Here is a 15,275-nt window from a genome sequence, read left to right as displayed (position 1 = left end):
TTTCACCTATGTAGATATGACATATGTTCTTGCTAAAAATCGTGGCATTGTACTTTCGGTTTGCCATTTGAAGCGATTATTGAGAGACCTTTCACTCTTTCGGAGAAAAGAATACAGTCAAATCGTCCTGCCGCGATCTTTTAACAGGAACTCTCCACGTTTGTCCATTTCTCAATGGCGTTAAAGCTTGGGTGTAATCTTTAATAACTCATGTGCACACGCTTTAATAACTCGTGTGCATGCTTTAATATTTCGTGTGCACACGCTTTAATATCTCGTGCGCATGCTTTAATAACTCGTGGGCACGCTTTAAATAAAAAAATTCTGTGTCCCTTCAACGCCGTGGTAGTTTTCACAACTGCACACAAGAAATAGTATTTTTTTGTTATTTCCAAAACGCTTACTCTTTTTCTTCTTTTTTTTTACGTCAAATCAAACTGAAATTATTCACAAAAAAACTACTTTATAGAGGGATGGGATGGACTAAACGTCGTTTTTGTTTATTTCTTAAAATGACCGATATCGGTCCACTTGACTCGTAGAATTCAAGTGTTATTTATCGTCTTTTCTACATCACAAGTATTAAAACATACAGTGTAGCAAAATAATTCGCAAAAAAAGCTAAAGAACAAAACAAGAATAAAAGTTGTAAATTAGTGGTAAGCTGTGTCATCTGTCAGGCTGGTGGTTCTTTGGCATTATTTGTTGTGTTGCACAAATATTAGTCCAGTCGTCATCACCACACTATTCATCATCGAAAGAAGAATCGCATGATAATTGAGCTTGGCAGTCGCTATTGGTCCCACTTTCGCTTGAGTTGGAAGTCATCTCGTGGTAGGTTTCTGTGAAGCGAGTTCACTTTATGAAGTCACGGCTATTTACAGGCAAATGTCTTTACAGAGAATTTTAATCGGTCGTTTCCGGCAGTGTTCTACGGGAGTGATGTTTTAATACTTTTATGGGACATTTTCGTAATTATTGGTTTACATATCGGTGTAAAATATTATTGCAATGAATTAAGAAGGCATTTAATTGTGGAATTTGAAATTTTAGTGTATGGTCTGGAAAAGCACTTTAAATATAAAAGCGGGTTACTAGTAAGTAAACAAGTAAATAAACAGCAATATCGTTTTATTTTGACATTGGTTATAGTTAATTTGCGAAATTGCTACAAAAGCAACACACCTCACCCGCCAGTTCTGCAGCTTCGTGATAATTCGGAAAACCTCGGATGATTACCAATAGAAATAGGCCAAAGTGTTCCGAATGATTGGAATATTCCATTAGACAGTACGTCTTCCGCTTACATACGTCCAATGAGAACAGTTGATACATGTTATATTAAGGAAGACACCACTGATTTCTTTTTCTGAACGAAAGCTTTTGGTTTCAGTTTCAATTATCAAAAATTATATAAGTTAACAGTATAAAATTTTCACCTTGCAAATTTGTTAAGGGAGTGGATTTTTTTTGCGAGCCGAGATATGATTTACGGGTGCTATACGGGCGTGGGCGCGATCGTCAAATGGCCACGACATTAATAAGTTTATGATGTAACTACCAACGACATGAATAAGTTTATGATGTAACTACCTATGACATGAATAAGTTTACGGTGTAACTACCTATGACATGAATAAGTTTATGGTGTAACTACCAACAACATGAATAAGTTTATGGTGTAACTACCAACGACATGAATAAGTTTATGGTATAACTACCAATGACATGAATATGTTTATGGTGTAACTACCAACGACATTAATAAGTTTATGGTAGTAGACGAGACATTTAATTTCTCAGAATTCTTGTTTCGGTTTTGTTTTTTCTCATTTTGTGGATTTCTCTTGAATGAGGGATTCTTATTTTTGGTGACCTGTCACCCCTTGATAAAGTTAGATATGCATGGACATATGTTTAGCAATTATTGGAATTTACCATAAATGTTTTATTTTCAGAAAGAATATGATTGTGGAGCTCCCTATGAAATGAAAGAACATATTATTTCACCCTCGATTAAAGCCAGAAGAATACAGATAAAGTGGAAGGAGTCTCGTTTTACACTTAAAGTGGAACTGTTTGGCTGTCCTTCTGAACCACGTAATGTACCATGTGCTATAAATTGGTTTAACTAACTGTAACAATGTGGTCTTGTGGTATAATATTCTTGCAAACTATAAACTCGTACAATAAATAACATGGGAAAACAAGATACTGGTATATGGTTCTGTCATTAGAGAGGTTTAGATTACTTACGTGTACGGGTACATGTGGTGATGAAGTTTGCATCAATTGTAGCGTGTTACATGATATTTCTACAAGTTACACATCGGCGAAAACTTGAAAAGTCGTGTTAACACATACGGTAAGTACAAACTTGTAGAGAATAATCTTTAATGTTTTTTATTCCTCTTCTAAAATTATATGATATTAGCAATTGAATATATTATGTATTTTGTTACATTGATTTTACTAAGAATAGTGTTGAATTAAGTATTTTAATTCGCTTGTTCCACAACTGGTGTAACAAAGGCCATGGTATGTACTATATCCTGTCTGTGGAATGGTGCATATAAAAGATCCCTTGCTGCTAATTGAAAAGAATAGTCCATGAAGTGGTGACAGCTGGTTTCCCCTCTATATACATGTATCTGTGTGGTCCTTAACTATATGTCTGATGCCATATAACCTTAAATAAAATGTGTTGAGTGTCATGAAATAAAACATTTCCTTCCCTCCTATTATATACTCATGTGTTCAGTCAAAATATATATTTATAGGTCATGGTACAGCGTGTATTTGTGTTATAACTAACTCTTTACTCAAAAACCTTGTACATGTGTATATAACAATTCAGTTGCCCGAGGGACAGGATGTAGCCCAGTAGTAAAGTGCTCACTCAATGCGCGGTTGATCTGGGATCGATATCTGTCTGTGGGCCCATTGGGTTATATCTTGTTCCAGCTAATGCACCACTAGTGCAAAGGCTGTGGTATGTAATACCCTGTCTGTGATATGGTGCGTATACAACATGTAAAAGATCCCTTGAAAAGAGTAGCCCATGAAGTATTGACAGCGGGTTTCCTCTCTCAATATCTGTGTGGTCCTTAACCATATGTCTGATACCATATAACCATAAATAAAAGGTGTTGAGTGTGTTGTTAAATAAAACATTTCTTTCTTTTTTCTTTCTTTCAGTTGCCTGATTAAAATACTATTATTATTATACTGATATATATATATATAACAGTGGCAGATCCAGAGGGTGCACCTGACCCACTGTCACAGATGGACAAGAGATTGACTGTCAGTAAGACATATTGTCCAAGAAACAAGTCAAACAACAAAACATTTCAACAAATTTATATACAAAATATGAATATACAAAATGACGATATATCACTCCAAACACATCACTACCCCAACCTTAAATTAAACCCCCCCAAAAACTTTATTCTGGTGTCCATGGTAAGCCAGTCTGAGCCAACTAGCTTCTAGTCAATGTTCGAGCCGTGGTTAAATAATCATTTTCAACCAGTTTAATTTGTATCAGTATAAACTCATCTGAAATTCACTGTCATTGTGAATACTATCAATATCTTGATGACGACCAGACACTAGCACATCTTGGATGGTTGGCTGTTGACATCTCTTGCAGACATCCTATCTGCCACCACGCTAGTCTGTAGACATCTCTTGCAGATAGTTCTCCTACAGTTCCGCTGGTCACATCAGTGTCATCCCTCACACCCAGTTATAGCTCACATAGCTATCATAGCTCTCGTAGCTCACATACTTCTCATGGTTCTGGCTCACGCTCAAACCCAAAGGCTGAAACAAAAATGTCTACAAATAGGCTCACTTAATATAATTATGGCAATAAACTACCACCTCATTATCAAGCCTGTCTGACACTTATAAAAACTATTGTAACACAATAAAACAAATTAACCTTAACCCCTTGTGTTGTACCATATTTACTCCTGGCGCACAACAACACAAATTACGCTTAACCCTCTAATACAGTCAGTTACACAACCGAAAACATACACTATACACACACCCAAGTATCCTATTACAAAGTAAAACTACCTAAGTTATAGCACCTGATATTATGCACTAATATAAAACACCACTGACATGTATATCTAAATACAAACAAATAAACAATCCTATTAATAATCACCACAAACAAATTACAATTAATTAAATTGCCCTGTATTTGAGTCTTGGACCTGAAACAAGAGGAACTGGAAATAAAAAAAGAAGAATTAAAACTCAGTAAAGAGAAATTTGATTTTGAGATGCAGGAACGTTGGCAAAAATTGGAACTAGAGAAGCAGCAGTCGACGCTGATGATGGAACTCATAAAGCAATTGAAAAAATCAGTGAATATTTTATGACATCTTAATTACAAGACAAATAAAGTTATGCTTGCCAAAATGTTGAAATTGTTTTGATCTGGTATATATTATTAATAATTTCAGTTAATTTATAAAATATAATGTAACATGACGTTATACATACTGATACTGGTACACGTAAGTAAACTAAACCTTCATTACGGGTATATGTCACATACCTTCACACGTACCCGTACTAGTACACGTAAGTAATCTAAACCTTCATTACGTGTACCTATCACATAATGTCATACGTATACGTACTCGCACCCGTAAGTAATCTAAACCTTCATTACGGGTACCTGTAACATAATGTCGTACGTACTCGTACCCATAAGTAGTCTAAACATTCATTACGGGTACGTCTAACATAACGTCATACGTATATGTAGGCAATCTAAACCTTCATTACAGGTACGTGTAGCATAACATCATACGTACTCGTACACGTACTCGTAAGTAATGTAAACCTTCATTACGGATATGTGTAACATAACGTCATACGTACTCTTACACGTACACATAAGTAACCTAAACCTTCATTACGGGTACCTGTAACATAATATCATACATGCTTCTACCCGTAAGTAGTCTAAACCTTCATTACGGGTACATGTAACATAACGTCATACGTACTCGTACATGTAAGCAATCTAAACCTTCATTACGGTTATGTGTAACATAACGTCATACGTACCCGTACTCGTACACGTAAGTAATCTAAACCTTCATTACGGGTACGTGTAACATAATGTCATACATACATGTACTCGTACCCGTAAGTAGTCTAAATCTTCATTACGGGTATGTGTAACATAACGTCATACGTACTCGTACACGTAAGTAATCTAAACCTTCATTACAGGTATGTGTAACATAACGTCATACGTACACGTACTCGTACCTGTAAGTAATCTAAACCTTCATTTATGGGTGCCTGTAACATAACGTCATACGTACTCGTACTCGTACATGTAAGCAATCTAAACCTTCATTACGGTTATGTGTAACATAACATTATCATACGTACCCGTACTTGTACACGTAAGTAATCTAAACCTTCATTACGGGTACGTGTAACATAATGTCATACATACACGTACCCGTAAGTAATCTAAATCTTCATTACGGGTATGTGTAACATAACGACATACGTACTCGTACCCGTACACGTAAGTAATCTAAACCTTCATTATGGGTATGTGTAACATAACGTCATACGTACCCATACACGTAAGTAATCTAAACCTTCATTACGAGTACGTGTAACATAACGTCATACATTCCTGTACACGTAAGTAATCTAAACCTTCATTACAGGTATATGTAACATAACATCATACGTACAAGTACTCGTACTCGTGAGTAACCTAAACCTTCATTACGGGTACGTGTAACATAACGTCATATGTACCCGTACACGTAAGTAATCTAAACCTTCATTACGGGTACGTGTAACATAATGTCATACGTATTCGTACACATAAGTAATCTAAACCTTCAATAACGTCATTCGTACTAGTAAGTAATCTAAATCTTCATTACGGGTACGTGTAACATAACGCCATACGTACCCGTACTCGTACACGTAAGTAATCTAAACCTTCATTACGGGTACATGTAACATAATGCCATACATACACGTACTCGTACCCGTAAGTAATCTAAATCTTCATTACGGGTATGTGTAACATAACGTCATACGTACTCGTACACGTAAGTAATGTAAACCTTCATTACAGGTATGTGTAACATAACGTCATACGTACACATACTCGTACCTGTAAGTAATCTAAACCTTCATTACAGGTACCTGTAACATAACGTCATACGTACTCGTACACGTAAGTAGTCTAAACCTTCATTACGGGTACACGTAACATAAAGTCATATGTACTCGTACTCGTACATGTAAGCAATCTAAACCTTCATTACGGTTATGTGTAACATAACGTCATACGTACTCTTACGCGTATACATAAGTAATCTAAACCTTCATTACGGGTATGTGTAACATAACGTCATACGTACCCGTACTCATACACGTAAATAATCTAAATCTTCATTACGGGTATGTGTAACATAACGTCATACGTACTCGTACATGTAAGTAATCTAAACCTTCATTACAGGTATATGTAACAACGTCATACATACCCGTACACGTAAGTAATCTAAACCTTCATTACAGGTATGTGTAACATGCATAACGTCATACGTACCCATACTCATACACGTAAGTATTCTAAACCTTCATTACAAATATTTAATGAAAAATGACTGGTTGGTCGTAGGCCACATCAGCGACGCTGGGAAACATGTTACCTGTTTTTGAAACCAAATGCAGAGCAGAAAACACCATTGTGCCATTATATTGTTACGGATAAGCATAATTAATAACTGATTCGGTAACAGTACTAACAGTTTAGCAACATGTACTTTCGTAGATCAGTACGCTTAATGATGGTGGCATTTTTGGAAGTGTTAATATTTTTTTGTAGTTATATATTAGCTATGAACTCAGGGTGACCAATTTAATGGAAATATTTTTCTGCAATTTTCTGATATTTTCATTTTTATGCACGCGAACACCTTTTTCAAAACAATAATTTAAAGTGCGCGGAAATATCATTTTCATAAAAGTCATTTTAAACAGAGCGAAAAATGTCATGTTTGCATATATTTGCAAAGTGACAATACAAATGAGTATATCAATATTTATATGTGAACTGGAACTTCCTCATAAAAAGGCACACACACATGCCCCACCTACACACGCACACCAAAAATCATAAGCAAGTTCACACAAAAAATCCCACTTTATTAGCAGATATTCTATTACTGTTTAAGACTCCCACCTATGGATTAGCAATAAAGTGACAAACAAACTTGGGACAAATGTTATTTTTATGTAGATACTGTACATTGCCACATATGCACTATTTCGTCATATCCATGTAGTGGGGTTGAACTGATTTGTGGCGAACTGTCATGGATGCATTATATAATAGATTAGTGCTGGCCAAATATTATTTAGTCAAATGTTGCATGGAAAGAAGACAATTGTCAGTTGTTGTTTTTTTGTATGATAGTAGCGTTCTTCTGTTATGCTTTTATACATGGTGGCAAAATTGCATATATCACCATAGAACCGATGCCTGCCCTGTAGGAACATAAGTCTATGATATTTAAAATATCTTTAAAATGAATATATAAACTATTCGAGTACAAAAATAAGAAAGAAAATTTTCATATATGGCTTCAGTTTACTCGACATTGCCTTGGTAATGGCACAAAACTAGACAAAACTGAACTCGGGTTGAAATGAGTGATAAAAATATTTAATTCTAACAATGTAGAATATAATAAGAATTGGTTGCTTAAAGAAACAATTTGTGTGAATTTGAAAACAATTCCGGATATTTGGCATCAGTTCCGAAATTCCAAATAGTAATGAAAATTTCGGATTTTTCAAAAAATTCCGTAAAGTTTGTCGGCCTGCGAACTGTATTACATATAGCAGGCCCTTAATTGTAAAGAGCTGAAAGCAAATTGCTAGGACATCACAAACTACACACAAAGTGATGACCAGTCACTATTCGTAACAGTAACGGTGTCGTTGATAAACCTCTATGATATTGTTAAATGCCTGCAGATTATATACATGTAGGAGCTAAAAATGTTAAAAATACAAAATATTCCTTTTATTAATAATTTTATGTGTGTTTCTGGTAATTGATAACTAGTAATCAAAGTATATATATTTAGTAAATAAAACAGTTATAAAACTTATTGTTTTGGCTCTCGTGATGGGCTGCATGCAAGGCTGCTTCCTAGATAGTTTGTAGTGTATGGATATAATTGCATCATCTATAAAAAGCTTTTGTTAAAAGTTTGCAGCTGGCACTTAGCAGTAACCGGGCTCTTGTGTAATTGACCATGATCTTCGTTCAAAGTTGACATTATGAGTGCTTTAATACCATCAGAAACTTTTAACCTCAACCTCGGCTGACACTAATGAATAGCACCAATGCAGTAGAAGCTCATTGCTTCCACCCAGTTGATCATAGAGCTGCAACGAATACACCATGCAAGTGATACGTATCACTAATATGGAGTCTCGAATACGAATAAGTGGCCACAACTGTCAATAAGTACAGTAAATGTATCGATCTTGTACTGTTAACTTGTTAAATGAAGCAACCCACCAGTGAACAAAAATCAGAATTAATATTTAAATACATGTAGTAGGATGTGTTTAACCTTAAATTTAGAAATCTGATGTTGGAAATATAAATAATTAAATGTGTATTTAACAAATAATGTTATAATTTAAAATTAAAAAATCATCATGTAAACATTATGTAGTCAAAAAAGAGTCTTTAGACTGGGAACAGATCTCCTGCTGTGCTGAACACTCCAAAACGGAAAAAAATGGACCTGTGAACATTTAATTATTAATAAAATCATGGAAAATTACTTGCATTGTTCAGAAGCCAAGAGTCCTCTCGGACTTCATGTTAAAGAATTCCTACAGGAAATCAGGTGGATGAGGGGGAAGGAAATGCTAGATAGTCTTACTGAAAAATAAGGTGGTTTTTTGTTTGTTCTTGTTTTGTTAAAATAACCCCTGTTGAAAAAAAATATTTCGTCCTCCTTGGAGTATATGATCCGCTGTCCCCATCAGCTTTCCTTCATAAATGTTACATAAGGCAAGTTCTACGTGTACAGGGCTTGGATGTATAAATATCTGCACATAAACGTATATAGCCAAAATATTAGCCCTATCTCATGGTCCATTCCTTGACGTGGTACTGAAGACCATTGCCGGCACCCATTACATCGAGCTAGCCAAAACCTTGCTAGCCCACCGTTGGAGGAAACTGGTGCCGCAGTTCAACGCCAAGCACTTCATCTCATCCCTGTAGTAGCCAACACCGTTCCAAGGGCTTAGTTGGACTTTTAAATTTTTGGCCGGCATTCAAAATTTTATTGTATTTAAAAAAAAAAATGTTTTATTTATTTAGATTTTTTTTGTAAACAGTCAGATGTACTTTATTTTGGCAGCCTGTCTAAATTGCTCAAATCACCTTAAAACCATTTTGGTCAAGCACTCTAATTTTATTCTTTGGATTTAAATTTTTGTTCAGACATGAGTAGTATAAATGAGCTCATTTATGTTTTTTTAATATTATTGAATTAATAGTCCGATCCTCTCTTCTTTCTCTTATTTATTTTTGGACTGTCGTTCTAAAATGCTCCAAATTATATAAATATTCAGTCGAGCAGTCATTTATTTTTATTTTTGGCTTGTAACTATTTATTTAATTTTGTTTTTTAATTCCATTAACTTTTTTACTAATAGCTATTTTAAAAATTCTGCCCATTTTCAACTCTATCCTCCCCCCATCCCGAGTCAGGCTACCGATCTTATTGGAGGTCGGACTTTGGATAGGCATGTTCGAAACCCTAGTGGTATATGGGCACGTTAAAATGTTATCTATATCTATCTATCTATCTTGACGTGGTGAGGTAGCTTGCATGTCTCAATGACTCTGAGAGCTATGCCGGCTGGAGTATCAGCTCCTGGTAGGGTCACCCAAGCTGGACTGGTCAAAGGGTAGAGACTAGACTAATACGAACCGGACAGACAGAGGACATTAGTCAAGAAAGACAACTGTTTAGGAAAAGCAAACTCCAAAATCAAAACTCTGCTGGAGAGGCTCAGAATCCTTGGAAGGAAACTCTCTTAGGAGAAGGAAAAGTCCAAACTCAAACCAAGTCCACTGAAGTCAAGATTACAGAAGCTTTGAAGAAGCATTAGTGTGGAAACTGAAAGGACAGATGGATATATCGAAGTGGTGTCGTCCCTATGGACAAAAGCCAGGTGGGTACAGTGCCGGGCTTCCAGCCTCGAAGGGGCCCACTCAAGCAACTGGTGGCTCTGTCAGCTTTAAAGTCAGGGGTAATACCAAATTCCAAACTGAACCTCCAACCCATCCCTTTGGAAAGGGAAGACCATATCATTGTAGGAGACTTCAATGGCTACTCGCCCAGCTGGAGCTATGAAGTTACAGACAGTAGAGGAGAAGAGCTCGAGGACTGGATGGTAGACAATCGGCTAATCCTCATCAACCAATCAAGTGACAAACTATCCTATTACTCTAGAGCATGAAAGAAGACATCCACACCAGACCTAGCTAGGGCAACAGAGGATGTGCAGAAAAATGCATCCAGGACTGTAAACAGCTAGTTAGGTGGAAGTGACCATCTCCCTGTGACAGGAAACATACTATGCATATATTATCAATATTAAATCTTAAAACTACCAAAAATATTTATTATGGTGCTTGAACCAGAATACAACTTTTGAAGATTTTTTTTTTTTAAATCGCAAATTCCATTTCAGTTACAAATTCCTCGATTCCGTCCGTTTTTCCGTGATCGCGGAAAATCATCCCCTGTACAGTCAGATGCCATCCTAAAGTTTCTCACACTGGAAATACTTCAAGACAAGTACAACACCTCACAGTGGACCCATGTCTACACAGATGGTTCAGCTGAAAGGCAGTAAAGAATGCTAGTAATGGTGTCCACGTAAGATTTCCTGATGAACGAGTAACTTCCAGATCATACCCAGCAGGAAAACTCAACAAACTTCAGAGCAGAAACAAATGCCCTTCTTCATGCCACCAGAATCATCAGTGTGGCAAATCCACTTCCATCACATGTTGTGTTCCTGACAGATTGCAAACCTAGTAATAACAGTTCAACAGGGACTGACTGACCTTTCTCTACACATGCAAGTTGTAGTGCAGTGGGTTCCAGTACATTGTGGTATTGCATGGAATGAACATGCTGACAGGCTGGCAAAGGAGGGAAGCACAATGGAACAGCCAAATCATCTAATCTCCTTCAGAGAGACAAAAACCATAATTAAGAGAAAGTTCCGATGCACCCACGTTACAACCAAAGATCCAATCCATCATCTGGAGAGATACCAAGAGACAACCATATTCAGGCTAAGACCTGGTCACTGCCATATCAGATCCCATATGTACCGCCTGAAACTGGCTGACACTGATAGATTTCCATGTAAAACAGGACCACAGTCCCCAGAGCACATCCTGCAATTCTGCCCCCTCTACAATGAAGCCAGGATAAAGCACTGGCTGAACGGAGCAACACTGGCTGTCAAGCTTTGGGGTTCCAAAGAAGACTTGACAGAGACGGCGTTTTTTATTACCACAACCGGACTCCAAATCTAAAGCACGATGAACTATAGCTTGAACACAGAAGTAGTAGAAAATATTAGCCAGTTGTGAATAAAAAAAGTTTTAGCTCAAATTAATTTAAGTAGTAATGTGAATATGAAAATGTATCTTTTTCTTCTATTTATACATGTATATGTATGCAAACTGGAATATAATTTTTTTTTTTTTTAATTATGCTATATATTTCTAATATATAAATTTAACTTTTATATATAATGTTATTGGGTGTGTGTGTGTGTGTGTGCAGTGCATTATCTTAGAGTTCCCTCTACCACCACCCAATTGACAGCCTCTGAATGTAGGGCAATGCATTATCTTAGAGTTCCCTCTACCACCAACCAACAGCCTCCGACTGTAGGGCAGTGCATTATCTTAGAGTTCCCTCTACCACCAACCAACAGCCTCCGACTGTAGGGCAGTGCATTATCTTAGAGTTCACTCTACCACCAACCAACAGCCTCTGAATGTAGGGCAATGCATTATCTTAGAGTTCCCTCTACCACCAACCAGCAGCCTCTGAATGTAGGGCAATGCATTATCTTAGAGTTCACTCTACCACCAACCAACAGCCTCTGACTGTAGGGCAATGCATTATCTTAGAAATCCCTATACCACCAACCAACTGCCTCTGACTGTAGGGCAATGCATTATCTTAGAGTTTCCTCTACCACCACCCAGCAGCCTCTGCCTGTAGGGCAATGCATTATCTTAGAGTTCCCTCTACCACCAACCGACAGCCTCTGACTGTAGGGCAATGCATTATCTTAGAGTACCCTCTACCACCAACCAACAGCCTCTGAATGTAGGGCAATGCATTATCTTAGAGTTCACTCTACCACCAACCAACAGCCTTTGACTGTAGGGCAATGCATTATCTTAGAGATCCCTATACCACCAACCAACTGCCTCTGACTGTAGGGCAATGCATTATCTTAGAGTTTCCTCTACCACCACCCAGCAGCCTCTGACTGAATAAGAATCGGAGAGCTAGTACTCTGTTTTCAAAATGGGCTCATTATCTGTAAAAATAGCATTCTTTATGTGTTGTCTTAAAACTATCCCCGTCCAATTTGCATTTATCTTATTCAGCCATGCGGTTGCTGTTGTCAAGCCCAAAGAAATGATATCTGTAGCAGGGATGGGCACAATCTCTAGTGAGGGGGCCACAGTCTTTCATATGGAGTAGGACAAACAAATTGTACCTGGTTGTTAAATTATTTGAGCTTCCTGTTAAATGCCTGTTGTTGATTTCAGCTTCTTAGTGCTAGCTTCACATTTTCTTACAACCATTTATGTTGATAATGCTTGTTTGTGTATATTACCTGTATGTGAATCAAAAGAAAATGAAATTGAAACTAATTTTATTCAGTGTATTCAGTTGCGTGTGCAGGAATTGCAGCAGGGAAGGGTCTAGACTGGCAAGTCAAGTTGGAAATAATTCTGTATTTTCCACGGAGTTTATAGATGAGTCAAGCCATGCAAATATATATTTTTAAAGAAAGAAAATTGCTTGAGCAGGGTTGCTGGGGTAGTGGTTTTGACCCCAGGAACCCACCCTATATATGCACCTAACGTTAGCTCAAGGTATGTATACGCCAGTGTCAGTTCAAAGCTTATCTCAGACCCTGTTGCATGAGTTTGTAGCACACCAGTGTCAGTTCAAAGCTCATCTCAGACCCTGTCACATGAGTTTGTAACACGCCAGTGTCACTTCAAAGTCTATCTCGAGTCCCTGTCACATGAGTTTGTAACATGCCAATGTCACTTCAGTGTCTATCTCGAAACCCTGTCACATGAGTTTGTAACATGCCAATGTCACTTCAAAGTCTATCTTGAGATTCTGTCACATGAATTTGTAATACGCCAGTGTCACTTCAAAGTCTATCTCAGACCCTGTCACATGAGTTTGTAACACGCCAGTGTCACTTCAAAGTCTATCTCAGACCCTGTCACATGAGTTTGTAACACGCCAGTGTCACTTCAAAGTCTTATCTCGAGACCCTGTCACATGAGTTTGTAGTGCACCAGTGTCACTTCAAAGTCTTATCTCGAGACCCTGTCACATGAGTTTGTAGTGCACCAGTGTCACTTCAAAGTCTTATCTTGAGACCCTGTCACATGAGTTTGTAGTGCACCAGTGTCACTTCAAAGACTCAGATAATTGTAGCTGATGCTAGGAGGTGTTCATACCAACCTCTCTTCAAGTTCTTCACCATTCATCTGTGCATGACAACTATTTTTAGAAGGCAGTATCGATTTCCCTGAAGTGACAATGACAGGGCAAAGTAAGGCTGATCAAATAAAAGGTTTTTTTTTTATTCATAGTTACGTGAACAACTGACTTATGTCAGCAGCGATGACATATCGCTTTACTTCGTTCTCTGTCACATATCCTTCTGGTATTAGTATAACATTAAAGTACTGATTTTCTTTTAGTATAGACAAGTTTTCCCAGTTGTCGTCTAGCAGTTTATGACGTCGATAGATGGCGTAACCGTACGGCCGCCATTAAGGGAGTGAAATTCATGCAACAATAACATGTGACGGCATTGCATCTGGGTGCAATTTCAGTATTTACGACGTTTTTGGAACGTTTGGTAAAAGCAAAACCAGTCTCTCGGATAATTCAACCTCATTTACAGATTGTATATTCATATCAATGTCGGTGGAAATCTGTGAACGTTGAAAACATGAATGATAAAGCACCTATACATGCCTATACAAAAGCACGTGCAAATAAGTTTGATGGTTATTAAGTGAAACTTTACCAAATGCATCCTAAACTATAGAACAATATTTCAGTTATGTAAGCCTGGTGTACCAATGTTTTTTTGTTGGAAGAAAGACTGACCTTAGATCTAGATGTCAACGTTGAGCTGTTGCTATTATTAGCTCTGGGCTATTCCAGATGTGATCACATGGGATTGAAGTGGGGCACAGTTCACACTGCCAAATATTGCTGTCTTTAATGTGTGTGTGTTTTGTTTTTTTGTGGGTTTTTTTATATACAGTGGACTCTGTCTAAACCGGACTCGCTTCGTACCGTTGAAATAGTCCGGTTTATACAGAGGACCGGTTTAGCCAGAGTTCATCCAGAGTTATGGTTCTTGAAAGATCGGCGACTCGCGATCAGCAGTGACATTTACACCGCAAGCCAGACTTTCAATCGATCATTTCCAAGACAATAAAAATATTTTTAAATTGCAAAACCTCTTAACACATAAAACGTAAAATGAATAAATAATTTATTGATTTAATACACATCAAATAGCACAAGGACATGGTAGTTTTAACAAGTGTCACATTGATTGAATGGACTGTATCGAATGAATAAACATTTTATTTATTTAAATAGCAAGTGTCACTGTTATTAGTTGAATGAATGTACACGTAGTTTATCGAGTTTCACCTGAGAAATAGTCTGTCACTGCTGTCTGTTTGTTCCTGATGTTTCTTTCAAGGGCAAACTCTTCTGTCATGACTTCCAAGTTTAAAACTGGTTGTAAAAGTCTATTTTCTTTAGTTGCCGCAAAGTTTTTAACTTGTTTTATCATTTTTAGCACTTCGGCATAATTTAGTTCAGGCATTGTGTCCAACT

General features: G+C 37.2%; 1 protein-coding gene across 1 annotated transcript in view; it reads left to right on the top strand.

Moving 5' to 3' along the window:
• LOC121378064 overlaps window positions 1-15,275 on the top strand; it is a 293,865-nt gene that overhangs the window by 173,753 nt on the left and 104,837 nt on the right. Inside the window, exon 14 of the mRNA XM_041506164.1 lies at window positions 1,959-2,100. Coding sequence (XP_041362098.1) covers window positions 1,959-2,100 — 142 coding nt within the window. The remainder of the gene's footprint in view (window positions 1-1,958; window positions 2,101-15,275) is intronic.

The sequence above is a fragment of the Gigantopelta aegis genome, chromosome 7, assembly GCF_016097555.1.
Source record: "Gigantopelta aegis isolate Gae_Host chromosome 7, Gae_host_genome, whole genome shotgun sequence".
NCBI lineage: Eukaryota > Metazoa > Mollusca > Gastropoda > Neomphalida > Peltospiridae > Gigantopelta > Gigantopelta aegis.
The sequence above is the reverse complement of the archived record's forward strand: the minus strand, read 5'-3'. Positions and strand labels throughout refer to the sequence as shown.